Genomic DNA, 27614 nt, shown 5'->3' with positions numbered 1-27614 from the left:
TTGCAAAACTTACAGCAAATCTGTAGTGGGATGGAGAGTAGCTCACTCAAATTTTGCCTGGCTTGTGCATAATGTGCTGCTGGCTAGTGGGAGCAGCAAAGTTTTGACAAGTGGACATAATCTTGACCTTTTTTTTTTTAATGGAAATTGACTTTCATGAGACTGAAGTCATGGATTCCCGAACACTGGACACTTAAGATTCAGATGGACCAGAGTGCTAGACCAGACTGTTTAAACCATGCTTTTGACAAGAAAGGTTTGACCTTGAGATCCTTTCCAACCCAGTATTCCATGCTATTGATTACATACATAGCATACAGTATATACAGAGTACAGAGGTTGTATATATAGAATATAGAGATTATAGGCAGATTGATGTGCTTAACTACCCACAGCTGCTCAAACTTCTGAAAAGACTTGCAAATCTTTTCAAAATGCTTCCTAAGGACTAGCAACTCCTCCTAGCAGCCTTAATCCTCCACCACCTTACGCAGCTGGGGTTCTTGTTCTTTGCCCAGAGCCCAGGCACCTGCCAGGGCCAGGGCCGCTCTCCGCAGCACAGACCCAGGTTCCTCTCTCACGATACCCTTTACTAGGGCTAACGATGCAGAAATGACAAATACAAAAGAAGAGAGGCTCGCAACACAGCAGCGGAGCGAGGACCTCCCTCGGGGTCCACGGTAGCGGGAAGGCGAAGCCCCGGCCTAGCAAACCCCCTCTTCTCAGGCCGCCGTCGGCGGCGGTTGGGCGGGCGGCCCTGCTGCCCCCGGGGGAGGCGGAGCACCAACGGACACCCCTCCCCCCCTCCCCTCAGCCAGCGCCTGAGCCTTAACAGGTAACGGAGGAAGCGCGACCGCCGCGGGGTTGAGGTGGGATTTGCTTCCTGAGTTTCCTTTTTTTTCGGCAGGGACCGCCGCACCGGGCACACCTGGGCCGGGCTGGGCCGGGCCGGGCCGGGCCGGGCCGGGTCGAGCCCGCCCTCTCATCGTGTCCTTCCCGCCCCGTGTCCGCTAACGCCATCTCCACCCGCAGGAACTGCGGCCGGGCCATGGTGCCAGTGTGCTGGGGGATGGCCGGCCCCCTGCTGCGGATAGTGGGGGCCAGCTGGCGACCGCTTCTCGTCAGCGTCACCCGGAGCTGCAGCTGCCAGGCGGGGGGCAGCACGACCACTCACGGCAGGGCCCTAGCTGTCAACAAGCGCGGCTATGACGTCACCAGGAACCCCCATCTCAACAAGGTCGGTGTGGCTGCGGAGGTTGTTTTCCAGGGGCTTGAGCGGCCGAGCTGAGAGAGAGGGCAAAGCGGTTCGGGGGTGGTTGGTGGGGTGGGTGGAGGAAGGTGCTTGACCATCCCAGGTGAGTATCCTGGTGTCTGAGTATTGGTGGTGTGGCTGTGACCATCCCCAGAGTGCAGCTGCATTCTGAAAGGGGGTGAAATGCAGTGGGGAGGTGGGGGAAGCAGTTACAAAGCAACCTGAGCAGAGCACAGGATGACTTCTGTAGGTGTTCACCAGCTGGTTTCTCCAGAACTGGTCATTGGGCTACCCTCTATCAGCTGCAGGGGTGGCTGTAGGAAGAGCTGATGTATGGCAGGCATGCCTTTGGCTAGGACCTGAAATCACGAAAATACCTGGGGTATTTTTATATATGCTATGTTAAGAGTGTAGTGGTGCAACTGATTGTTTGCCCCTTCATGTTCAAACAAGGACATGCAGTGGTTCTTGTAAAACTTCTTTTTGTAGCAGTGTGTGTTCCATTACTGAAGCAGCATGTTTTGCTGGGCATTCTCAATACTGCAGAAACCTCACCATTATTTAAAAAAAAAAAGTATTTAGGAGGAAGATGTTTGACAGGCTGCAAGGTGTGTAAAATGAGGCCCTGTAATTTACTCTCACAATACTTAACAACACTTTCCTATACCTTTCTGGAATTTGAAGAGGGGGGGAAATAAAAATCTGGATACAAATTTTGGGATTAAGTATGACAGACTCAGTAATGTTGGGTTGCAGGTTTTTGTATAAAGATTGCTAGAAAATACCTACAAATACATTAATTTCCTTAAAAGTAAGTAGATGCTAAACATGATATTGACAGTTGATGGGTCTGTGACTATTTATAATATTCTTGGTATATGAGCCCCTGTCTCATCTTCTGGATAGGAGACCCTTTGGGTGACAACCTTTTACTTTGTGCAGTACACAGTGCGCTGGACTTGTATCTCCTGGTACTGTTTCAGTATTCATAGAGGTGCACCCCAAAGGACCAAAGTACATGATGATCCAGGATGTTACTGAATACACAACAATTTTGTAGGCAGTACAATTTGAATTGTTATGCCTGTAAGACAGAAGAGGAATTGCCAGCTATCTCTTAAGCAACAGCAGTTCATCAGCAGGTTTTTCTTTCAACATCTGACTTGTTCTTTTTTGGTGGCAGTTACAAAGAGCAACATAGATCATAATGTTTCTAGTAATCTTTCACATATCAGTTTGAACTGAAAAATTAATACCTTGACCTTTGCTCAGTGTAATGCAGTAATAACACACAAACGGCTGAATGTCCTGGTTGATAGTTTTCAGAAGTGAGGCTTTTCTAACATGTCCCCTCCCTGTGAAATACTTTTCTTTAAGTCTAGATGGAATGAGGTGAGAAGCAAAGAAGACTACTTCTGTTAGAGGTAAAATATATTCTAGCATGCTGTGTTTAATTGGCCATGAGAAATCTCCCAGCTGCTCACCAGCCTGGATGTTTGTTTATATTGTTGTGTTCCTCTGTCAGTACAGGCCTTGCATTGATTGATAGTCATCTACAGAACATCCAAGTGAGGACAGAAATGGCTGGTGTGTGGTAAGAGATAAAGACCACCTGTTTATGTGGTCCACCTAGGTAACTAGTTATTAGTAAGTACTCAGGCCTTCTTTCCAGACTTTTCTAAACAGGCTTCTGTTTCTCTGTTGCTCTTGACAGTTCATTGTAGTGTCTAAGGAATTTACTACATTCAACTGAAATGGAATATTTCAGACAGTTCATATTTTGTCAGCATGACTGATTGGCCATTTGGTCTGCTGTGCTTCAATGCTGTAGGTCAAAATGTGGGATCTTGATAGGTTTTCAGTTATACTCTCATCATATAGCAGTTATTCTTTACCTCTTTGGTAGCTAAATGTAGGCAGGTGGTCATTGCTATTTTTCTGCTGTGGATTTTACTTCAGTCTAAACTTTTGTCTGATGGGAAGTTGTTCTGCAGGGGATCTGTCCTTGCATCTCTCCAAAAAGTTTCTCAGAAGTGAGGCTTTGGGCAGCCAATGTTTTGCTGCTTCACTCCATGCTCTAGCTGTTTGATAGCTTTTGGATTAAGTTTAAAGTGTCAGTCTAAAGCTGTGAAGTGTGTGGTATTTATTCAGTGAAGATTATGTACCTCCAGCAGAATCCAAGACAGATTTACAGTCTGAGGTTATTGATCCAAGGCTTTCCTTGCTTACTAGGTTGAAGGTGCTTTGAAGAAGCAGACTCAGCAGTCTCTGCTGCCCAGTTGCCTCTAAGACTCTAAATATTAGTAAAAGCAGGCTCTCCTTTGAGAAGCTCCTCTGTTTCCCAAATCTGCTCTAGAAGAAAAACAAAAATAGAAAATCGGGTGATTGATGCAATTGTTTCTTTCCCTTGGCCATTGTTTACTATGTGAAGCTGATTTGGTTTTCTGCTGTAAAGGAATACCTAAATGTTGATATATTAAGCATGGATCATAAATGAGTTCTCTCCAGTCCTTAAGTTATTTGGCCAGTCTATGCACTGTATATAAGAAATTGCTTGATTGGGCATTTTGAGCAAAATTTAGTGGGGAAAAAAAAAGCTCTCTTGCAGTTAGGTAAGACTGTATTCCATTTCTGAGACTGGTTTGATTATATACCAGACTTTCTGTGTGACACTGGGGAAATCAAGATCTGTAGCTTGGACAGTAAGAGGAACTTTGAAGGCAGAACAGGTTATGCTGCTAAGGATTTAAGTGTGTGCTGCCTGTTTCTGTACTTTTCATATACTGTTCTTCCTTCTATAGCAATATATGCCCATGTCTGATCCAGGACTTGGAAAGTGTCAGCATTCTTCTGAGGGATATTTGTGGTTTTAAAACACACAAGCAGTTGTTCACAGATGACAGAACAATCTCAGAAATAATAGTAGGATGAAGACGAGCTTGTAGTGTGTTTTTGTGGCATGTAGCATGAAGTATTTATTTTCCTGCCTTTGAATGCTGCAAAAGTGGAAAAGCTGAAAAAGCTAAGTGTCAGATAGCCACAACAAATTTGTGGCTAACATTTTATGGTGATCCATGTCCAAGGTGAATTCCATGAGGATTTATTAGAAGCTTTGGCTGCATTTAAGTTAGTGATTTGTTGACGAGGCAGCAGCAATGCTGAGAGACAAATTGTTCTACTGTGGGGCCTCAGCCTTGCGAAAAACTAATTCAGTGCTCAGACCTTGAGAGGAAAAGATGGAGCATCTCTTACCTACTATCTTATTTATCAAAATTGCCTTGTGTTTGGTGTGGTCAAGGCCATGTTGTGTCCTTTCTGGCACTGCTATCGGTTCTGAAGATCAGTGTAGTTTTGCTCATCTAAGATGTGTTCATGATTTCCCAGTTCTTTCATGTACTCCATTATATTCATGTGCCCTCTCTTTCTTTTTTAACAGACTGAGACAGTTCCCAGTTTGACAGTATACCATTAGGAACTCAAAAACCTTGTCTGCTCCAAAATCTACTGTAATGTTGTACATGACATCTGACTGCACTGTTGAGTTGGAAGGCTGATGGCACTTCACACATTTTGCTGGAAGTCCTAATTCTGAGAGAATCGGCTTGGAGATCTGCCATGACAAACATATGCAGAATTAGAGGTCTCAGTTTGTTTTCAGAGTATCAGGATATTGCTGTATTTGAAAGGCTGAGATAAAACACTAAGCTTTTCCACAAGATGCAGTGCAGAGAGGAGAATTTGAGATCTGATCTGGGTAATACCCTGGACTCTTTAGATATGCATGCACACACTCCATTGGTTTTCAAGGAATGTGGCATGATTACAAAACCAAACAAAAACCCCAATAACTTAGGCCCAACAAAACAAAATTATGAGTCTGGATCTGTAAGAATGAAACTTTAAAGAATTGCTGTACACTTTTGCAGTGTTTTTGGAATGTACTGCTATACCCATCATTAAAATACAGAAAGATTGTTTGTCCTTCAGCTTTGAGAGCATCAGGGTTGAGCTAACTGAGGGTTCTTTGAACATTGTAAGTTTGCAGATGACACTAAGTTGGGAGCAGGTGTTGATCTGTTAGAGGGTAGGAGGGCTCTCCAGAGGGACCTTGACAGGCTGGACAGATAGGCAGAGTCCAACATGATGGCATTTAACAAGTCCAAGTGCTGGGTGCTCCACTTTGGCTACAACAACCCCATGCAGAGCTACAGGCTGGGGTTGGAGTAGCTGGAGAGCAGCCAGGCAGAAAGGGACCTGGCAGTACTGGTTGACAGCTGGCTGAACATGAACCAGCAGTGTGCCCAGGTGGCCAAGGCCAATGGCATCCTGGCCTGCATCAGAAATAGTGTGGCCAGCAGGAGCAGGGAAGTCATTGTGCCCCTGTACTCTGCTCTGGTTAGGCCACACCTTGAGTACTGTGTCCAGTTCTGGGCTCCTCACTTTAAGAAGGATATTGAGACAGTTGAACGTGTCCAGAGAAGGGCAGTGAGGCTGGTGAGAGGTCTTGAGCACAAACCCTATGAGGAGAGGTTGAAGGAGCTGGGGTTGCTTAGCCTGGAGAAGAGGAAGCTCAGGGGTGACCTTATTGCTCTCTACAACTACCTGAAAGGAAAAGAGGACACAGTCTCAAGCTGTGCCAGTGGAAGTTTAGGCTCGAGGTGAGAAGAAAGTTCTTCACAGAAAGATCTGCCATTGGAATGTGCTGCTCAGGGAGGTGGTGGAGTCACCATCCCTGGAGGTGATCAAAAAAGGATTGGACGTGGCACTTGAAGCCATGGTTTAGTTATTCACCAGGTGCTGGGTGATAGGTTGGACTTGATGATCTCTGAAGTCTTTTCCAACCTTGCTGATTCAATGATTGTGTCAGTAATTTGCCACTGCAGCTGAGAAAAAATGATGTGGTCTTGCACATGGTTGTATTCAGCAACTGGGCTAAAACATGCGTAAAATTAGCTGTAAAATGATTGCATTTACACAAAATTGGCCATGAGCACAAGAAAACTGCATCTGAAATGACAGCTGGCAAGATAAAATCAAGGCAAGATGTCTTTTCAAATTAGTAAATACCCAAATCCACAAGGTTTTATTCTTATATCTGGAGGTTTCAGTTTACTAAGTTTAGTTCTTGATAGTCATTTAAGCGCTAAGGAGGGCACAGGGCTTTAAGTGGCTGTGTGACTCCCAGCATTTGTTAGCTTACCATCTGTTCCGTGTTTTGCAAAGAGAGAGTTTAGAGATTTCAGGAGTCTGTAGCTATTTGACTAAGTTTTCCTGGACAAGTTTTAGACTGACAAGTTAATTTAGAAAACAAAACAAAAATTCCACAATGGATTTATAAATACACTAAAACCACACCTGGCTTTGAATGTCCTCAACTGAAAATGAAAGGACAGGAGTGCGCAAGGGAAAAGTATCCTATTTACCTGTGCTATTTACTCTTCCTAAAGTTATGACTGCTGCTGGAGACAGGATGCTTGTGTTAGATGAACTGACCTGGTGGGACTGTCCTGTTTCTAGAGGTATTGCACAAGACACTTTCATGGCCAGACTCTGCACCACATGGGCCACTTCAGAACTGAGTCAAACCATGACCCTCAGTAAGTTTACTGATGACGCCAAGCTTTGTGGTGCAGCAGACACCTCCTTTGGTTGAGGAGTTTCAAGTTTTACTTAAGTTTTAAGTACTAAGTGTGTTTGCAGATACTATAAAATATTAATAAAAATAAATTGTGTTAGGACCAAAATGCTTGTTTTTTGTTTTCTGAGCAGTTTATGCTATAAAGATACCTTTAAAATTGCCTTTAAGTTGTGGAAATTCACCACTTTGGCAGCTGCCTATGTTTCTTTCTCTTTATTGTTCCCTTTCTTTGGAGCAGACTTAATCCTTCCACCAGGTATGTTTTGGATGGGCAGAGCCAAAAATGAATGTAGCTCGTGTTTAGTTTTTTTTAGTATAGTCTTTTGGCACTTGAGTAAGGTTTGCGCTTAAGTAGCACAAACTGATAAGTAATGTGAAAATTGATATTGTTGTAGATAGAATGGATCTAGGGCTAAATGTTACAGCTTGTTCAGCATTCCTATTCATTGCATCTAGTCAAAGGTGCGGCAAGCAACCAGCTGATTACTTTGGAAGCACTGAAGATATTGGAGGGAATACTGAACTTATTATTTGAAGGGCTGGTCCTATAAACAATCTTTGTTCCACTGACCTCACCAGGCCTTGCTCCATGTAAGCAGCATGACACAAAATGTCATAGATATTAGGAACTGCACTGCTCTGTGTTGAGTTCTTGGTGCTCATCAGGAGTGGTGATGATTTAACTGAGCAGCTGAAAGGCAGTGCTGATTCACAAGATGAAGTGAAGAGCAATAGTTTGTGCGTTGGTTTTGATTTCAGATAGATTTGATCTGCAGTAAGGTACCTGCTACAGATGGGTCTGGCAGCTTTATAGTTTCATGTGCCTGACCCCGGAATCTTCGGTTTTGGTCTGTCAGATCTGACGCTCACTGAACAAACCTGAACCTCAAGCAAATTCCATTTGACTGTATTTTGAATTTGGGTACAGTCAGCATGGGTTTACCAAGGGCAAATCCTGCCTGACAAACCTGGTGGCCTTCTATGAACAGGTCACAACATTAATAGATGAGGGGCGAGCAACTGATGTCATTCACCTGGACCTGAGGAAAGCCTTCGACACTGTCCCACACCACATCCTGGTCTCCAAAATGGTGACACATGGATTTGATGGATGGACCACGAGATGGATAAAGAACTGGCTTGATGGCTGCACCCAAAGAGTGGCTGTCAATGGCTCCATGTCCCAGTGGAGGCCAGTGACAAGCAGAGTCCCTCAGGGATCAGTCCTGGGACCACTCTTGTTCAACATCTTTGTTGGTGACATGGACAGTGGCATTGAGTGCACCCTCAGCAAGTTTGATGATGACACCAAGCTGTGTGGCACAGCAGACACGCTGGAGGGAAGGGATGCCATCCAGAGGGACCTTGATAGGCTGGAGAGGTGGGCACAAGCCAACCTCAGGAGGTTCAACAAGACCAAGTGCAGGGTCCTGCATCTGGGTCAAAGCAATCCCAAGCACAAATCCAGGCTGGGCAGTGACTGGCTGGAAAGCAGCCCTGAGGAGAGGGACTTGGGGGTGCTGGTGGACGAGAAGCTCAACATGAGCTGTCAATGTGCACTTGCAGCCCAGAAAGCCAACCAGATCCTGGGCTGCATCAGGAGAAGTGTGTCCAGCAGGTCAAGGGAGGTGATTCTCCCCCTCTACTCAGCTCTGGTGAGACCCCACCTGGAGTACTGTGTCCAGTTCTGGAGCCCCTATTATAAGAGGGATATGGACATGCTGGAAGGTGTCCAGAGAAGGGCCACCAGGATGATCAGAGGGCTGGAGCACCTCTCCTATGAGGACAGACTGAGAGAGTTGGGGCTGTTCAGTCTGGAGAAGAGAAGGCTCCGAGGTGACCTTATTGTGGCCTTCCAGGATCTGAAGGGGGCCTACAAGAAAGCTGGGGAGGGACTTTTTAGGCTATCAGGTAGTGATAGGACTAGGGGGAATGGAATAAAGCTGGAAGTGGGGAGATTCGGGCTGGACGTGAGGAAGAAGTTCTTCCCCATGAGAGTGGTGAGAGCCTGGAATGGGTTGTCCAGGGAGGTGGTCGAAGGCCCCATCCCTGGAGGTGTTTAAGGCCAGGCTGGATGAGGCTCTGACCAGCCTCATCTAGTGTGAGGTGTCCTGCCCATGGCAGGGGGGTTGAAACTAGATGATCCTTGTGGTCCTTTCCAACCCTGACTGATTCTATGATTCTATTAATGTAAATTGAATTCCTCTTTAGCTTCTATAGCAGCCACTCTCTGAAAAGCACTAGCAGCTGTTACTGGTATTCATTCACAGCTGAGAAAGGAAAGGTGGGTCTTTAAGGAATAGCTGCACTCTATTGATACCTCTTGCTGAAGGGAGAAGTTACGATTATTTATAATATTTAGGATCCTGCAGGGATTTGGGATAATTTTCTTTCTCTGACTTGCTATAAATGATGCTGATTTGCCATCTTGCCCCTCCGACTTGCCTGACTGATGTGAGGTACTGTGCAAACATCAGCTTTTGGCAACTCTGTGGTTTCAATGTTTTACTTTCTTCAATTCAAGAAGTACCACTGCTGGCAGGTGCCCCCATGCAGATGGCACCCAGTCACTTCTAGCCCCCTGACCTTGCTGAGGTAGGGCCTGGAGTTTGTTGTGGGTGCTGCCGATGCACATGCCTGCAGTAGCTGAAGGCCGGATGCTGCCCTGCACAGGAGAAGCCTTGTCTATCAGGCTGAATGCCTTTGCCTTCTTTGCTGCATTCTTCGCGCCTAAGACCAGCCCTCAGGAACCTCAGTCTCTAGAAGCAAGGGAACAGAACTGGAGAGATGTAGACATTCCACTGGTCAGTCAGGATAAGGTTAGAGATCTCTTACATCATCTCAAGACACACAAATCCATGGGCTCTGATGGGATGCATCTGCAAGTGCTGAGAGAGCTAGCTGATACTGTTGCTGAAACTCTCTCCATCATCTTTGAAAAGTGCTGGAGAACAGGAGAGGTGCCTGATGACTGGAAGAAAGCAAATGTCACTCCAGTCTTCAAAAAAGGCAAGAAGGAGGACCCCAGGCAACTACAGACCAGTCAGCCTTACCTCCATCCCTGGAAAGATAATGGGTCAGCTCGTCCTAGAGGTTATCTCTAACCACATGGAAGACAAGAAGGTTATCAGGAGTAACCAACATGGGTTTACCAAGGGAAGATCCTGTCTAACTCATCTGATAGCCTTCTATGAAGTTATGACCAAGTGGGTAGATGAGGGAAGGGCAGAGGATGTCATAGATCTTGACACCAGTGAAGCCATCATTCTCATAGAAAAGCTCAGGAGATGTGGCATAGATGGGTGGTCAGTGAGGTGGATTGAAAACTGGCTCGACAACGGAGTTCAGAGGGTCGTCATCAGTGGCACAGAGTCAACTTGGAGGCCTGTGGCCAGTGGTGTCCCCCAGGCATCAGTACTGGGTCCAGTTTTGTCAATATCTTTATCAACAACCTGGATGAGGGGATTGAGAGTACCCTCAGCAAGTTCACTGGTGATACAAAACTGGGGGGCTTGGCTGACACCTGTCAGACTGTGCAGCCATCCAACGTGACCTGGACAGGCTGGAGAGCTGGGTGCAGGCAAACCTCATGAAGTTTAATAAGGACATCCATCTGGGAAGAAATAACAACAGACACCAGTACAGGTTAGGGGCTGCCCTGCTGGAAAGCAGCTCCACAGAGAAAGACCTTGGAGTGCTGGTGGACAGCAAGTTCTCCATGGAACAACAATGTGCTCTTGTGGGCAAGAGAGCCAATGGGATCCTGGGGTGCATCAAGAAAGGTGTGTCCAGCAGGTCCAGGGAAGCTCTTCTGCCTCTCTACTCTGCCCTGGTGAGGCCACACCTGGAATACTGTGTCCATTTTTGGGCTCCCAGTTCAAGAAAGACAGAACTGCTGGAGAGAATCCAACAGAGAGCCACAAGGATGATTAGGAGACTTGAGCATTTCCTCTGTGGAGAGAGACTGAGATCCCTGGGGCTATTTAGTCTTGAGAAGAGAAGACTGAGAGGGGATCTGATCAATGTCTATAAATACTTGAGGCGTGTGTGTCAAGTGGAGGGGGCCAGGCTCTTTTTGGTGGTTCACAGCGATAAGACAATGAACAATGGGTTCAAACTAGAACATAGAAGATTTCACCTCAACATGAGGAGAAACTTCTTTACAGTGAGGTTGACAGAGTACTGGAACAGGCTGCTATGGGGGGTTGTGGAGTCTCCTTCTCTGGAGACTTTCAAAACCCACCTGGATGCATTCCTGTGCAGACTCCCCTAAGTGATCCTGCTCTGGCAGGGGGGTTGGACCTGATGATCTCTTGAGGTCCCTTCCAACCTCTGATATACTGTGATACTGTGATACACATAGGTATCTGATTAAATGCCATGCAGGACTGTAGATTGTCCTGTTGTCTTTGTGTTTGGTTTGGGTTTCGGTTGTTTGTTTGTTCTGGTTGTTTGGGTTTTTTTTACCAAGGGAGCAGGGAATTAAAAGGAAAATGGTTATTTTAATTATCCTTGGGGTACTGGACCCAGAAATATTTTTGCCCTGGCAAAACCTAGGAGACAAGTCAGACTGAAGAACAATGTTTTGCTTTGCCTCTTGCTGTTCCTTTGACTTACTTATTTTTCTGTCTTTTTCTCCCTGACTTATCGGACCTGCCACCAGACATTCAATAGCCTATTGTAGCTTTAACCCAAATAAATTCTTTTGGGACAGAGCTGTTGTGAGCAAGTCAGACAGGCCTTGATGCTTGGGGAAGAATAAACACTGTGCTTAATTCCCACTCTTTCAATGGAAGGTTTAGCACAACAGCAAACTTGATTACTTTCAGTTTATAATATGCTCTAGTAGAGAGGATGAGCATGTATTTAATTTTTAACCTCCTCTTTGAGGCCCAGGAGTGACACTTGCTATCTGTCTCCCCAAACAACATGACAGGTTGATGAATGACTTCTGTATTGTCAGTCTAGTACAGTACCTTTTAAAACTGTTTTAAATGGCAAAGCTTTTTATAGCTCTACAGCTGCCAAACACCAAACTCAGACATAAACTAAGCAGACTGTGGTTCTGACAAAGAAAATAACACCAACACAGAAGTCTTCTGCACATCAACATTTTCTGCTTCATAGCTCTCTGTTGCACATGTATGCAATTTTTCAGTATGCACATGGAACCAAAGCAGATTTCCAGTAAATCTGTCTTGTGTGTGTGTGTGTATATATATATATATATACACACACATATATAGACTAGCTCCACATTTCAGAGCAATTTTTTTCTGTCTAGCTTATAAAGTGCTAAGTCTATTTTGTAGTATGTCCATATGGATTAGTTTTACTCAGCGTCTTAAAATGTGTAGTTAATGCTTTTTCTGTGTTTCTCAACACAGGAAGAAATTAGTTGATTCAATTGCAGCAGCATTATGTTCTCCTGGACAAGACATCTTTGGACTCTTTGGCTTAGCTATTAGATTTGTCACTTTGCTTAGTGGTTGAATTCATTATGGAAAGTATTAAATTCTGTTTAATCTTCATTTTAAGGGTTTGGTGTTAAACCTGCAAATAGTTGTGATAATTTGCAGATGAGAATACCAAATGCATGCCAAATCCTGTCATTTTATGAAGCGTCCAGACTATTTAGAGCTTCTGTAGGCAAGATGGTCTAAGGTGGCCAGGGGTGGAAGAAAGATGATGTATTTTATTAGGCCACCTGGGGAAAAAAAAAAAAGGCAAACCAAGGGATTTTCGTGTTCATGGCCTTTCAAATTGTTTTATCCCCAACTAGATAAGTTGGTCCAATTAAAAAAAAAAAAAACAACAAACCCTAACAAACAAGCAAGCCCCCAGTCAAAAGAAACAAATGGAAAAAACCAAACAAACCCAACCACTAGAAAACAAACAAACAAAACCAAAACAATGCAAACAGACCCCTACCCATAACCAAAATCTCTCATCAGACCCCTGATCATGATATTGAAGGGACAAGACCCTTTTCTCTCCTAATGCTATATGAAGGTTTTTAAATCTAGCCATAGAATGACCCAACTAACAACAATTACTTGCAAAAGTTCCAACTCTGAATACTGGGGAAAAAATAAGTATAATCTAAAAGTATATTTTATCTCCATTGGTTTGGATTTTTGGTTTGTTTGGGTTTTTTTAACGGACATTCTTTAAAATCAAAAAACCTCTGGGAGAGCAAACCATTTGCACCAACACACAATGTGCAAAAAGGCTAACTTCCAGCAGACACTGCTGTAGGGAAGAGGTTTGTGCAACACTTGGAGGAGCATGAAAGACACTTGGAGTTGTACAAGAATAGTTTGGCAGTTCAGGTGATTTCTGGTTGAGAGCTGCAGTTTGTACAAGAGGGTCTCAAAGTATTGGAAGTGATGAGAATGTTGGGAAGAAGAACTGAGAAGTTTTCTCTTCCCCCAGCACTTAGCAAATGGCTTGGCTTGCTGGGTGAAAGCAATGGAAAGCAAAGATAAATGTAGGTGTGTCTATAGAAAACTTTGCAAGCATAAGTTAGTGCTGGTTGTAATGCAGAATGGCTTCTGTGGTGTCTGTTACTTTATCCTCACTGGTGAAATTGAGTACAAGCTGTTCAAGTAAATCGCATTCAAACACAAGCATGGTTGCTCAAAGGTAACAAAAGAATTGTTTTCCCTCTCAAGTTTGGAGGACTTTCAGTGCACAAACCACTGGGACTTGTTTTTCAATGCACACATGCAACAGATTCCTCTTAGGTTTGGTAAATTGCCCAGGCTGTGATGTGCTGCAGTATTTATTAGAAGGAAGCATGTGACGTGTCTTTCACTCCATGTGCTGTTGCCAGCAGCTTTTACTGGCTTATGTCTAGAGGGGAAAAAAGAAATGCTTGCAACATCATAGAGGTCTCCCTGAGTATTGCTTTTTGGTTTCTAAGAGGCTTAAGTCATTGGGAGGCTTTCCCTTGATTTCAGTCAACTTTGCACCAAGCCTTTTTTGCATTAAATAAGCAACTGCCCTATTCAAGATGTAAGATCATTTGATCACAAAGCTGTAAGATTAAAGATAGTATAGTGTGAAATGTCACCGTCTTGCTCTGCTAATAAATAGTAATTAAAATGCACTCATATGTGAAAAATGATGCTTATTAATTGTCTAAACCAAAATCTCAAAGCAAAAATGGGATTTGCCAACATCTTCAGTTTCTACTTCTAGAGAATCACATGAAGGCTCCACCTGCTTCCACAGTTGTGTATCCTAAAAAGCAAAAGTGATTTGTCCAAGCTCATTCATCTTCCTTATCAGCTTTGGGGCAGCCAGCTCAGTGATGCCTTTCCAGTGCCACAAGCCGTCCTCTGGCATGCAAGCAGGAGGAGCTGGAGTTCTTCATGAGAGCTGGTAGAGGGAGAACAAGGGCGCAAAGTGGGATACCACAGGAAGCTTCAAGGTGCCCTGGAGAGTTCTTGTAGCTTTGTAAAGCTTAGGAAAGTACCTTTGAATTGTGACCTTCCAAATGTCCACTAGTCGAGCGTAACTGGGATTATAAAACCAAAATGAATGTGTGACTGATACTTGCTAAAACTGGGCCACTTTTCCTAACGGCAAGTACTTGTTCTGGATTTGTCAACTGCATTTGAAGTTTTAACGTAACAAAGTCGCTTCTCATATAAATAGAAATGATACAAAGGTACTGGAAAGCAGTGTTGGCCACTTTTTAAATGTTAATTGCGTTTTAAAGATAAGCTTTGATGGATTTGGCAGTGAGAGTACGACTGTAACTAGATCTTCTTGTTTTGTACAAGTGCCTTTCAGGTTTCTCTGCAGGGTCAAATGTCCTAGTGGCTGGCAGCTGGACTGCTTTGCTTCTAGGAATGTAACTGGTATTTTGTGGAGTTGCAAAATGAGCTTCCCACTGAAGCCAAATATAAAACAGTCCAGCAGTTTTACTTCCTGCAAGGCTGGAAACTCTTGTAGCATTTATTAGGATTTCCTGCTGGGAAAGAGGGATATTAATCTTGTTAACTTACAGAATCATAATATTTGCATTGCAATTTGTAACACAGAGCAAGAAGTTTTCAATTAGTATTTTCTGAGGAACAGCAAACTCAGTAAAGTGGATGCTTTTAACTTCATTTTTTTGTCAGAGATTAAATAAAGCAGCCCACAGATCTTTAAATGTTCTAAAGTGTTGGTGTAAAGAACAGTGAACATGGTTACAGATCTGTTAGGAAGCAACAGCTGAAACAGGAAGCAACAGCTGAAACCATTCTCAAGCCTTTCTCAATGTCTTTGCATCATCATCATGTAATCTCTGAACTCTAGTACGGTATCACATGTGCTTGTAGGAAGTATAAACTTAAGTCTTGTTGATGAAACATTCATTTGGTCAGTTCACCACTGGCTTTAGTTTTCCTAGTGTTGCAACTTTTTTTTTTCTCAAATTCTGAGCTGATTGCAGTGAACCCTTATTTGGGGCCCAAACCAAACTTGCTTGGAGCACTGCGACCTCCTTCTCTTTCAGGTTCATAATAATTTTAGGTTCACAGTCATTTCATACTATGGAAAATGCTTCATGTCTCTTAAAAGAAGCTTCAACTTTAACTTTGAGGCAGTATTGGTTTTTTCCTATCCAGGCAGAAGAATGCTGCTAGGAAAGAGGACATATTTGGGCTCAGGAGCCTTTAGTATGCTAGAGGTTGCAGACCTGTGGTGCACGCAGTAGTGGGACCAGCTGAATGCATGCCACTGTGTGCATTGCAGATAGTCCTTATCTCCATTCTGGATGAGATGAACCACGTATCTGGGACTGATGGGCATCCAGCAGCTGCTTTTCATGTAGTCTGTACATATGCAAAGACTATCATCTTTGGATGCACAGGATTTATCATGCACCTGCAGATTAAGTCTACACTTAAGACACTACCTCTGAGCCAGCTTCTGGACTTTCAGAAATCCTTGGGTAGTGGCTGAAGTCTTTATGTTTTTTCCACAATAAAAGATCTAGGTGGAAACAGAGGTCATGCCTTGAGATACCAGTATGTGACAGGATAGATGTCAAAGCTCATCCTTTAGAGAAAACATCTGTATACATGTTTGGTGATTCACCAGACCATGAGGTAAAGAAAGTAAGTACCTTTACAACTTGTTTCTCTGCAAATTAAGAAAAGTATTCTTTATTTAGAATGCACTGTTTGGGTTTAGAATTTATTCCAAGAATTTATTCTTGAGTCTGAAAGTGAAGACACACATTACAGTCCAGTGAGACTGTGGTTAGACACATCATCTCTGCTTGTGGAAAAAACCCACCTGGATGCATTCCTGTGCAGACTACCCTAAGTGATCCTGCTCTGGCAGGGGCGTTGGACCTGATGATCTCTTGAGGTCCCTTACAACCTCGGATATACTGTGATACTGTGATACCTTTTCTATATTATTAAAGTAGTAAGTCAAAGAGAGAACCAAAACAGGGTAAATGCATAGGCCAGTGATCTGGGTGTGATGCATGGTCCTCCTGTGGCTGCTGCTTGAGCATCTGATTAGACAGATGCTACAACCAGTGATTTCTTAGAAACCAAGACATTATTGGCCTGACTTTACTCTCATTTCATTTAATGACACCTTCCAGCAAATGTCTAGGATTAGATCCAAAGCAGATTGAATTTGATGGGAAACAAATGAGTAATTACAGGCCTATGCAGTCAAGTATTCTGTTATGGTCTTACAGGCTTCACATTGTTCAGGAAAGTGTTTTTCTGATCTAGGGCAGAGGGTTTTGATTTAGTATCCCACCGCTCTAAGGCTGTGAGCATCTTCTGGCTGAAGCCTATCTGAGGAGTGCCTTTATGGGAGCACAGCTGGATTGTCAACAAATGGTGATGCACTTCTGTTCTGTGTTCAGAGGGAGGAGAAGCAAATCTTTTTTTAAAAAACTAAAATCATATATCTGTATTATTGACAGGACAGGAGAAAATCATCTGCAAAATGAAAAGAACTTGCAGCATAAGGTTCAGACAGCTGATAATGTCTCCAGTTGGCATTTGCTTTGTTAAATGAGAAGAAAGACAAGAAACAAATACCCCATGAAGTGAGAGAGTCACTTCAGGTGTTAAAACTTTTCAGTGTATAAATTTGCTCTTAGCTTTGAACTGCTGATGTTGCATGGAATTTTTTCATTGAATCGCTTTCTTTAATTTAAAAAGGTGAACAGAAGAGCAGTAGGTGAAAAGAAAGAAAAGTTCTGAAGCAGTATGACAGGCCCTTGTATTAGTGGGTTTTGATCCTACTTTTTAATAGTATCCTATTTTTTGATCCTATTCTTTAATAGTAGTGTGAGAGTTTGACCTGTCCTGCCCATATACTACGCAGTAACTGAGCAGTTTTACTAAAGTACAATTGATTAGACACGTTAAGGGTGTTTGGAGCCAGAATCTGCCTCCAAGGCATGGAGAGCAAACCTTTTCTCCTCCCCAAATATTTAAATGTTAAAGTTTGCTTCACTTAGAATATACACTTGCTAATCTGGTTCACAGTTTCTGTCACCCAGCTCTCTTGTTCCTAGACTTGGGAAGTCAAGGAAAACGAGCTAAGCGTAGCAGTAACAAAGAGCATAGTGAGGACCGTCTGTAAGGAGGTATGACAAGTGGAGTAAAAGTGCACAACCATGATAAACTTGGTGTCTCTTCTATGTACCAGGCACCTCTGCAAACAAAGTTTGTGCAATCCTCAAAAAGCAAACTGAAATCAGCAGCATTATGTAAAGTCCTATAGGACCTTAGATGGAGTGCTTACACAGTCACAAAGTGGAATCCATCTCCTGGATCTGTACAGGAAGACTTGTACCTCATAGCAGGTTCAGGATGATACACAAAAAGATGTCAAACTGCTGGAGTGGGTCCCTGGGAGGGTCATCAATATGATCAGAAGGCTGGAGCACCTCCACTGTGGTGACAGGCTGAAAGAGTTGGGGCAGTTCAGCCTGGAGAAAAGAAGGCTCTGGGAAGACCTTAGAGTAGCCTTCCAGTACCTGAAGGGGGCCTACAAGGAAATAGGAAGGGACTTTTTACAAGGGCTTGTTGTGATGGAAGAGGGAATGGATTTAAGCTTGAGGAGGGTAGATTAAAACTGGATATTACAAGAAATTTTTTTGCGTTGAGGGTGGTAAGATACTGGAACAGGTTGCCCAGGGAGGTTGTGAATGTCCTTTGCTTGGCAGTGTTCAAAACCAGGTTGGATGAGGCCTTGAGCAACTTGACCTAGTGGAAGGTGTCCCTGTCCATGATGGGGAGGTTGGAACTAGACAATCTTTACAGTCCCTTCCAGCCCAAACCATTCTATGAATCTGTGAAAAGCTGAGAGAATTTAGCTTGGACAAGACTTCAGGGAGACCTTATTGCAGGCTTTCATTGCTTGCACGCTTTCTTATAAGCCCACTTAAAGTGGGCTTTTAAGAAAGATGAGGACAGTCTTTTTAATAGGGCCTTTAGTGATAGGACAAGGGATAATGGTTTTAAACTAAAAGAGGGGAGATTCACATTACATATAAGGAAGAAATATTTTGTTGTGGATGTTGAAACACTGGGACAGGTTGCCTAGAGAGGTGGTAGAAACTCCATCCCTGGAAACATTCAAGGTCAGATTAGATAGAGCAGCCAGATCTATTTGAAGATGATCCTGCTTACTGCAGGGGAGTTGGACTAGATGGCCTTTAAAGATCCTTTGCAACCCAATCCGTTCTGTGATTCTAAGGCAAATGCTGAGCTCTAGTGGGAAAATTCAGTGGTAGAAATATTTGTGAATAATATGAATGTGGATGACCGTATCTGTGTTAAAAAAAAATAAATAAAAAATTCCAAGGCATGGATTTTCAGTGAGGACAAAAATAACTCTAGAATGTTTGCTTCCTGCTGAGTCTTAGCAATGCTGTTCCAACATAAATATGGTTTAGAACTTGTTGACTTTTTGGAATTTTTTTTTTTTTTAATGTCTCTAAGTTATTCAGGTAACCTCAAGCTTTCATAACTCCTTTCTTTTGTCTTGAAGGGAAAAAAAAGGCCTGAAGAAGCAGAAGGGTAACTTTTGTGCAGAAGTTTAATTGAGACCAGGATAATGAAATAGGGACATACCTGATTCTATAAACTTACATGTAATAGGAAGCTAATTTAAAATGTGCAACTGCAGGGGCCACCCCTCTGTGTTTATCACATTTTCATCTGAAGTAAGATTATTTTTTTTCTCATAAGCGAGCACATGCATGTTCCTAGACCAGGATTTCTGTCAGAATCTGGCCTCTTTATTCTGAGTCCTAATTCACCCCTGCTGGTATCTGAAATGAAAACATTCTGATTCTCCTTCAGGAAGAGGCATTGCTTGTGCCATCTGCAAAACATCAACATCTTCTACATTAGGTTAAAATCACTCTGACCTCTCAGCATAGGATGACTTTTAAAGAATATTCAAAGGCACATCTTTATCTTCTGTTAAACACTGAAACAAAGAGACTGAATATGTCTTGTCATGTAACCCATTTGTTAAGGTGGGCATCAGTTAACACTGTTACTTGTCCATGCTTCATTTCATGTACTCAAATGATGGAAAAGTATGTTTATACTTTGCTTTAACACATTGTTTTGTGCACTTCAGCGTTTCTGTGAAGCAATAAGAAGTGCTGAGCTTTGAACAGAAGATTCTGGATTTATTTGCAGAAGCCATCTCTTGGAGCTCTCCTTTTATGCATACTGTATGTGGATCGTGAATGGAAATGCTTGGGAAATGGGGCAATGGGTAGAAGTTGAGGCATAGGAAGTTCCATGTGAACATGAGGGAAATTTTTTTCACTGTGAGGGTGACAGAACACTGAAACAGGCTGCCCAGGGGGATTGTGGAATCTCTCTCTCTGGAGATATTCAAAACCCACCTGAATGTGTTCCTGTATGACCTGGTATAGGTGATCCTGCTCTGTGGGGGATTTGGACTGGATGATCTTTTGAGGTCATACATACAGGGCACAGGGCTTGCTTTGTCTTTTTTTTTTTTTTTCCAGGGGTGCATGTTGTTGGGTTTTGTTTGTTTTGTTTGCGGTTTGTTTGGTTGGTTGTTTTTTTTTCCCAATCAGCAACCTCAGGAATCTCATTTCTTTTGCTTTCTACTTGAGACTATTGTATGAATCTCCATATGAACCACTTCTGGATAGAAGTAGAATTTCTTTTTGGAGCAGAATATATATCTAGTTTTAAGATAAAAAATATTCACATTACTGTTGTTGACAATGTAACTCAGCTGTGCTGTTATGACCATTTTTGTTACTTTGGAATAGGATGTGCAAATTATGGATTATTCTTTTTTTCTTCTTTGTGTGACAGTATCCTGCTTTAGTAAGACTTTTAAAGTGGTGGCTAAAAGCTTAGAGTATGGACACCTTTAAGTGTCAGTACAACTCCACTTCCCTGGACCTCCATGCCTGCATCTTGTCAGTCTTATGTGTTCTGTATGGTGGCTGTTTGCTGATCTTTTTACAGTGGTCCAAAGCAGAGACAAATAGTCAAAGACTTCTTGTGCAACAAACAGATATTTCCCACTCACATTTTTAAGGAAATCATTGAAAATTATTTCTTGTGGGCTGCTTCAATGTTGGTAAATCATGCAGCACCAAACCTACAAATTATAGCTTGGTTGAATGGTCTAGAGTAAACAAAAATTTCCAGTATTTGAAGAAGAATTTGTAACCCTGAAATTTGTCTTTTTTTTTTTTCCTCTGACTGTATTGATTAGCATAGCCAAGCTCAATGGAAATGGTTGATGTATGCCAGGAGCTCATAATTCTGATGCTAAGAATGGCAATGTATATGCTTAATCCAGAAATTATTAATGTATTTGCTGAGTTTTTCCAAGTGGAAAGTTGTTCACTGCCCTGGATCGGCACTTTTCTTGTGGACTAGCGTTCTACAATGATCATTAATGTAAAAGCTGAGAAACTGATTGCAGATAATGTTGTACAATCTTTTAGTTTTCAAATGTCATTATTTTAAATATTTCGTTCCATAATGATGTCTTTTTAATCTTGGGTTCTTAATTGGCTTGCACTAACTAATTATGGTTTAGGGTATGTTGCTTGCTGCTTCTCATCTGAAGTGGGCAGCTTTTTCAGAGAGGAATGAAGAATCAGATCCTATTTATGAAGTCTGTTTTCAGGAGCAGGGTTACTTAGAATGTCATGGTTCTGGTGATTGCCAGTACTGATGGACCTATGAAAAGTAGTACTTCATCAGCCTCAGAATAAGTGATGAGGTATGTTTCAAACAGTAGTTCATCACCCTTACAAAATAGGTCCTTGTCAAGGGAAGTATTTTGAATGGTGTTCAATAATCAGGTAATTAGTGTGCAATAAAATGTATATTTTTATATATTTTACTACTTGCTATCTTGGGCAGTGGTATCTTCAGGCACTGCTGTAATTTATTTACAAAGTGTATTTAAAAGGTATCACATTTCACATATAAAGACAGTTCATGATTCAAGCACAGATCTAAGAATTTCTAGTGCAGCGATTTAAATTGGAAATACAGGTGCCATGATCTGCAGTTTCCCACAAATGGGATCCTGTGGCAGATTAGCTGGGTACTCAAGACTTGCTCCTCTGTCTGGTATCTTCCCAGATGCTATGACTATAATTTGAGCTGTACTTGGCTTGAAGAGGATTAGGGGCCTCTCTCCTTTCATGCCCAGTTCACTGTCTGAAGCTTGCCCTTGACTCAGAGAGGGCTAGAGGGCCTCTCTCTCTTCTGTGCTTCATCACTGGGCTGTAGTCTTTCCGTGGCTCTTCTGGGATTCAGTTTTCTTGGAGCTTTCCCCTTTCTGCCTTGGTCTAGGTGCAAGGTCCAGGTATAGTTGGTCTGCTAAGGCAGACCCTTCAGCTGCAACTCTGGCAGCATTTGGCCCTTGTTGCTTGCTTGGTGAGAGCAAGGCAAGTTGCCTAACTTCTTAGCTGGTTTAAGTACTGTCCCAACACAATTAGTGGCCTTTGGTAACACAGAAATATGATAACTGGACCTATGGGATGGGGTGTGTCCAAACATGGCCAGGAGCACACACAGTTCACAGCTGTGTTACAAAGTTAATCACACGTGGTACATGTTTATTTGGACTCCAGGAAGTGTCCAGGTTTGCACATTCATGGATGCTTACAAAGTTAATCACACGTGCTATGTATTTGCCTTGACCATCTGGACCCCAGGAACTGACCAGGTTAGCCTGTTCACAAGTGCTTAGCCCATTGTCTGGGCTAGGGCGTGTTTTGGGGTTTGACCCTTCAGGACATAGTGTTCTGGAGTTATCGAGCCAAGTTCAGAGGGGGTTTGGAAAGTGAGATCTACCTCTCTTCACAGTTGTCCCTTCTTCAGTGGTTTAAGCTCATTACTTCATGCTTTGTGGACTTAGCAGACTTTTGCTCACCTTACAGCAAAGGCAATCAACTTCATCAAGGCTGGACAATCAGATTAGACCATCAGGGACTGTAGGATATTAAACTGCTACAGTGATTATTTGCAGGACAAATTACCCTAGGACAAATGGCATGCTTGAACATAAAACTTTACCACCATAGCAGTTCATAGACCCTTATCTGTGTTGTGGCACAACCCCTTCTATGTGGGCATTTGGATTTTGAAAGGGTTTGCTGCATCTGTGAGCCCTGAAGGACCTCTGCTCATTTGTACAGTGTTGTCAAGTCTCCTTTCTAAAGATTCTTCCTTCTGTATAAAAAGGGAAAAGATGCTTTAGGGTGTTTTTTTGCAGACAAAGCTCACGTTCGTGAAAGACGAAGCAAAGCCTTCTGTCTTTGTGCTTAGCAGGACTCAGTTCAGAAGTGTTGTCACGTGCTGTCGTGAGGTTTCAGACAGATTTGGCATAGGGATTGTTTACAAATTTGTAAGACATCAGTATGGTCTTGACTGCTGGTCTGAGGGAAACATGCTGTTTGCTGTCTACATGCTAACGTGTTAGTAGTAGAGTGTGTGATAAGTTTGATGCTGTTGTTCCAGAGGGTGCTTCATGCCTAGTTAGTCATTTCAATGAGAGTTGACATAGTCAACCTCTTTTCTGTAAAGACCTTTCAATCAGAGCAGAAGCCAGAGAGATGTCCTGATATAATTAGGAGTTCTCTCTGTGTGTACATATAGGAAAAAACTTCTGGATTATGTAGCTGCTTTCTAATCTTGTTTTCTACAGAGTAAAATGTCCTTCTGGATAGCCTTACATTAACGGTGGTGTTACATCCAAACAGTTTCACATTCCAAAAGCACTCTTTCATCTGTTACTTTACAGCCTGTCCATCTAAAGACATTTAAATGTTTCACTGTGTTAGGGGTGCTATTTCCCAGCAGTACCTATACCATGTTTGAGCTGATTTCAGCACTTTTTCCTGGCTGTTCTGGCTGGAACTGTGTGTATCTCAGTTACAGAGCACATTCAAGTCTGCAAAGGGCTTTTTGTCCAATAACTGGTGCTAGATGATATTTGGCTCTGTCAGCAGGCTTTGGCTGGTCAAGCTGACTCTATTATGTCCTCCCTCCGCCCACCCTCTGATTTGTTTTCTCCTGTTCTACAGCTTGGAAAGGAAAAATATGAAAGTGAAGAAATCTCAGAAATTCCACTACTTCATTCCCAGACCTCTGCCATTAGGAAATCCAGTTCCCCTGTGAATAATAACCACCTCAGTGCGAAGGTTACTGCAGACAAAGTGCAATCAAGTGTTGGTGTTAAGAATCGATTCCATGATGTGCAGCTACTTGAGGCATTCCTGATGCTGTTTCAGTGCTTTATAAACTATTAAAACATACTTTTGCCTTTTTAGGGTATCTTATTACAAGCCATTACTTGGTAGCTGCAGGATTTTGGTTTCTGCACAGACTGTGTGGTAAGATCCCTTGGCACACTTCTAAGCTCCATGATGAATTGGTCTTGGAGCATTGATGCCAAAGATGCCTGTGGAGAACACCACAGCAAGAGACAGCATGAAAACATATGAGAAACTTGAATAAATTTGGTGTTTCTTTGTATTCTGTTGACCAAATGGCTCTTCATATCCTGCTTTCTCTTGTATCTCAAGTAGCTTGAAAATTTTACTGCTTGGATATGTCTACGTGGCTTTAATTAGATCAGACCATTTATTCTAGGACCCTGTTCTCACAGTGGCAAACAGCAGATGCTTAGGGGAAAAGCAACGACAGTCAGGGAGTCAATGACAGTGCTTCCTGCTGCCAGCAGTTTGCAGCTCAAGGACCTACTATCTTAAATTACTGCATTTAAAATAGCCTTCAAAATATTCATCTCCCCCCCATTTGTTAAATGCTTTTCAACTCTGCATTCAGATAAGTGGCACACAAGGTAAGGAGCTCTTTAAGATGACGGAGTGTTGTGTAAAGAAATATTTTATTTTGAACTTGCAGCTTGGTGGCATTGTTTGATGCCTTCTTGCTCTTTTATTAAAAGACTCTGAATAACCAAAGATTATTTTGTCCCACCGGGAGAAACATGATTTCCAGAAACTTCTTAAGAGAGACTTCTAGAGAATGTCTGTTCCTGAGGTGGTGGTGAGATGAAGGTGTTATCGATTAAGGCCTGATGGTGGTGGGATGAAAGCTGTGCAGTACAACATATTCTAGCCTAAATCAATTTCTCAGATTTAGGGACCACTTACTAGGGTAATTAGATATAGTGGATACCTCTTCTTTATTATCAAGCTTACTGCTTCATGTAATATATCAGTAACGCTTAGAGATGGTCATGACCCCCTGAATCTCAGCACCATTTATTCCAGTAAGTGTGGGGAACTGAGTAATACTAAGAGTCAGGAAGTGTGGATTCTGCTTCACAGATTAGTTTTGAGTTGCATCAAGGTTAAAAACTGAAAACAAACAACCCCATACAAGATGATCACCAAAAATTAGCACATCTAAAATCACTGAATATTTTTTAAAGTAATGGGTTCTCAGCCAGTTGCTCAAATTCTCATGGGAAATGAGTGAAAATTTTGAAAATAGACCAGAGGCTTGATGGAGAAAAGATGTAGTGTGATGGGGTAGAGCTAGAAAATGAGTTTGAAAGTGGTTATATGAAGTCAATTTTCTCATTTCATGAGAAAATAAGAATTCTAAAGCAATGTCTAGAATATAGCTCTACTATGGAAATTACTTCCATAAGCTGAAGCTGTGGCTTAAAGTGCATCAGATAAGCTCGTATTCCACAGACTCAGAACATATTTAATAAATTGATGTGATGGAATTTCAATATAAATAACTCTGTGAAAGAGTAATCAACACCATGGTGGTAAAGCTGGAAAGATAAGCCTCAAAAGTCTTTATAGCAGTTTTTATATGTTGGATTTATATTAAAAAAAAATAAAATGAAAAAAGAAAAGCCAACAAACTGTGTAATACATTTTTTTTCTTAAGGAGAGAAGCATTGTCTATTTTATGTAATAATGTACTGTGAGCCTGGCTTTAAAATAAATAAATAGCTGTGATTCCACAGGTGGGGCTTGAAGTTTCCACTATTTTGAAGTCATCTGCTGCACATCAGGCTCTGAGGATTTGTTACTAGCTGCTAAATGAATGAATGCAAAACCATCAGTTTCATCCTCGCAGCCTCAGCAGAGACTCCTGTGGAGTTGCAGGAGCAGACCCTAAAGCTTATTTATGCTCCCAATCCATCTGCTTTATCTTACTGGGCACTCATCTGCTTCACTGAGGAGTATCTCTGAACTGGGCTGAGTATCTCACAGTGAGCTTTGGTTCTGCAGAGAATGCGAAAGAAAAAAGAAACTGAACCATAGAACCATGGGGGGGAAATTGCTAATTGAGGAGATATGGAGATGGAAAGCCCTATCCCTTCATTCCAATTTGTGGGGAGGTTTTTGCCTTTGTATTGCTGGAGATGACACATGAGGATGACCTGAAGGCAGGAGAGGAGTCAAAGAACCTGTGTTCTTAGCCTTCAATATTGCCCTCAGAGTGCAAGCCATGCCCACAAAGGTGCCTGTGATGACCAGTATGACCACTAGGGTTCATCTGCTGTCTGGGGAGGTGCAGCTCTGGTAGAGCATTCTTCAGGTTTGGCTCTAAAGTATCTTTATTTCCTGACTGCACCATTTGAAACTGTGACCTGTCAAGTTTTGCACTCCAGATGCCTAAAGGGTACCTAATGGAAGCACAAGCATCCTGGCATGTACTTCTAAGTTTCTTCTGCAGAAAGCCCTGTGGGTCTGTACAGTTTCATATGTCTTGGCTTCTTGTCATCACCATGGTTGGTTTTTCTGGTTTGGGTGTTTTGTTGTGTGTGAATTTTTTTGTTTTGTTTTGTTTTCCTCTTTCACACTGTAATGGGGGTCTGCGTTATGGTTAAGGTTGTAGGTTAAGGGTTAACTGCTAAACCCTGAGGTGAACTCCTTCTGGTGGGTGGAAAGCCCATCCCAAGAGGGAGGCACTGGATATTGTAATGTGTTATTCCCTTCCCTTTCCTGCATAATCTCTATGTAAGAGGCAGGACTTCTGGAGTTTGCTCTCTTGGCTCCTGCTTTTGCTTTTGCAAAAGGTCGGGAGGGAGGCTTTTTGCTGGCTGGGAGCTGTGGGCCATGTGATGCCGCTTCTGGTTTTGTATATATTCCTTTTCCCTTAATACCTTCTGTACTTTGTTTACTTTTGATAATATTACTTTTATTGACTTCCAGTTCTGTGTGAGTCTGGTTTTGTTTACACTTTTTACCTTCCCTTGCCTAGCTTTTCCCTATGGGAGGAGAGAGAGGGGGAATAGGGGTAGACCTATACTCTGTCAAACCAGGACAGGTTGTCATAATTCACCTGACCTGCATCCAGGGAATTTGACTTAGAATTCTTTTTGTGGGTTTCTGTTTATTTGTGATAGAGTGCAAAGAAGTGAGCTCTTTTGTCCTGAAGCCTACTTAGAAGTTGAGAATCAGGTAAAGACTATTAGTCAACATTTCCAGTAGGACTCATAGTGCGGGGCAAGTGGTAAACTCAATGTCTTTTTGAGTAGGAACAGCTGGAAACAGCTCCTCAGTTCACACAATCATAGAACCATGGAATAGTTTGGATTGGAAGGGACCTTTAAAGGCCATCTAGTCCAAGCCCCCAGCAAAAAGTAGGGACATCTTCAACTAGATCAGGTTGTTCAGAGCCCTGTCCAGCCTGACCTGGAATGTTTCCCGGGATGTGGCACCTACCACATCTCTGGACAACTCGTGTCAGTGTTTCACCACCCTCATGGTAAAAAATCTCTTCCCTGTATCTAGTCTGAATCTCCTTTCTTTCAGTTTAAAACCATTGCACCTTGTCCTGTTGCTACAGGCCCTGCTAAAAGGTCTGCCCCCAAGGTTCTAAGGTGAGAACTTACTTTGGGGTTTCATTTATTTGCTGTTTAAATTTTTTTCCTTTACAAAAGTAAACTTTTTTCCATATTTTGATCAAAATGAAATTTTAGAACTTTATGGTTTTTTTTTTCGTTTACTCTTTTTAAGAGTTTTTTGGGGGTTGGATTGTTTGTGTGTTTTCACAAAGTAAAATAAAAGGCTACCTGCTGGTTTTTGCTCTTCTTCCTGTTATGGCATTACAGGGTTTATTTTAACAATTCAAACTTAGGCTATAATAATGAAAAGGGAGTTTAAGATGTGGAAGGAGAAGGGAACTGATGTATTGAGATAGATTTTATATATATCCAGATATAGAT

At 42.5% G+C, this 27614-nt stretch overlaps 1 protein-coding gene across 1 annotated transcript in view; it reads left to right on the top strand.

Moving 5' to 3' along the window:
• Positions 1 to 1048: 1048 nt before the first annotated feature.
• ME3 (malic enzyme 3) overlaps positions 1049 to 27614 on the top strand; it is a 141976-nt gene continuing 115410 nt past the window's right edge. The window contains exon 1 of the mRNA XM_054381086.1: positions 1049 to 1237. Coding sequence (XP_054237061.1) covers positions 1049 to 1237 — 189 coding nt within the window. The remainder of the gene's footprint in view (positions 1238 to 27614) is intronic.

This window comes from Indicator indicator, chromosome 1 (assembly GCF_027791375.1).
Source record: "Indicator indicator isolate 239-I01 chromosome 1, UM_Iind_1.1, whole genome shotgun sequence".
NCBI classification, from domain to species: Eukaryota; Metazoa; Chordata; class Aves; order Piciformes; family Indicatoridae; genus Indicator; species Indicator indicator.
Note: the sequence above shows the minus strand (reverse complement) of the source record. Positions and strands in the feature narration are given on the sequence as shown.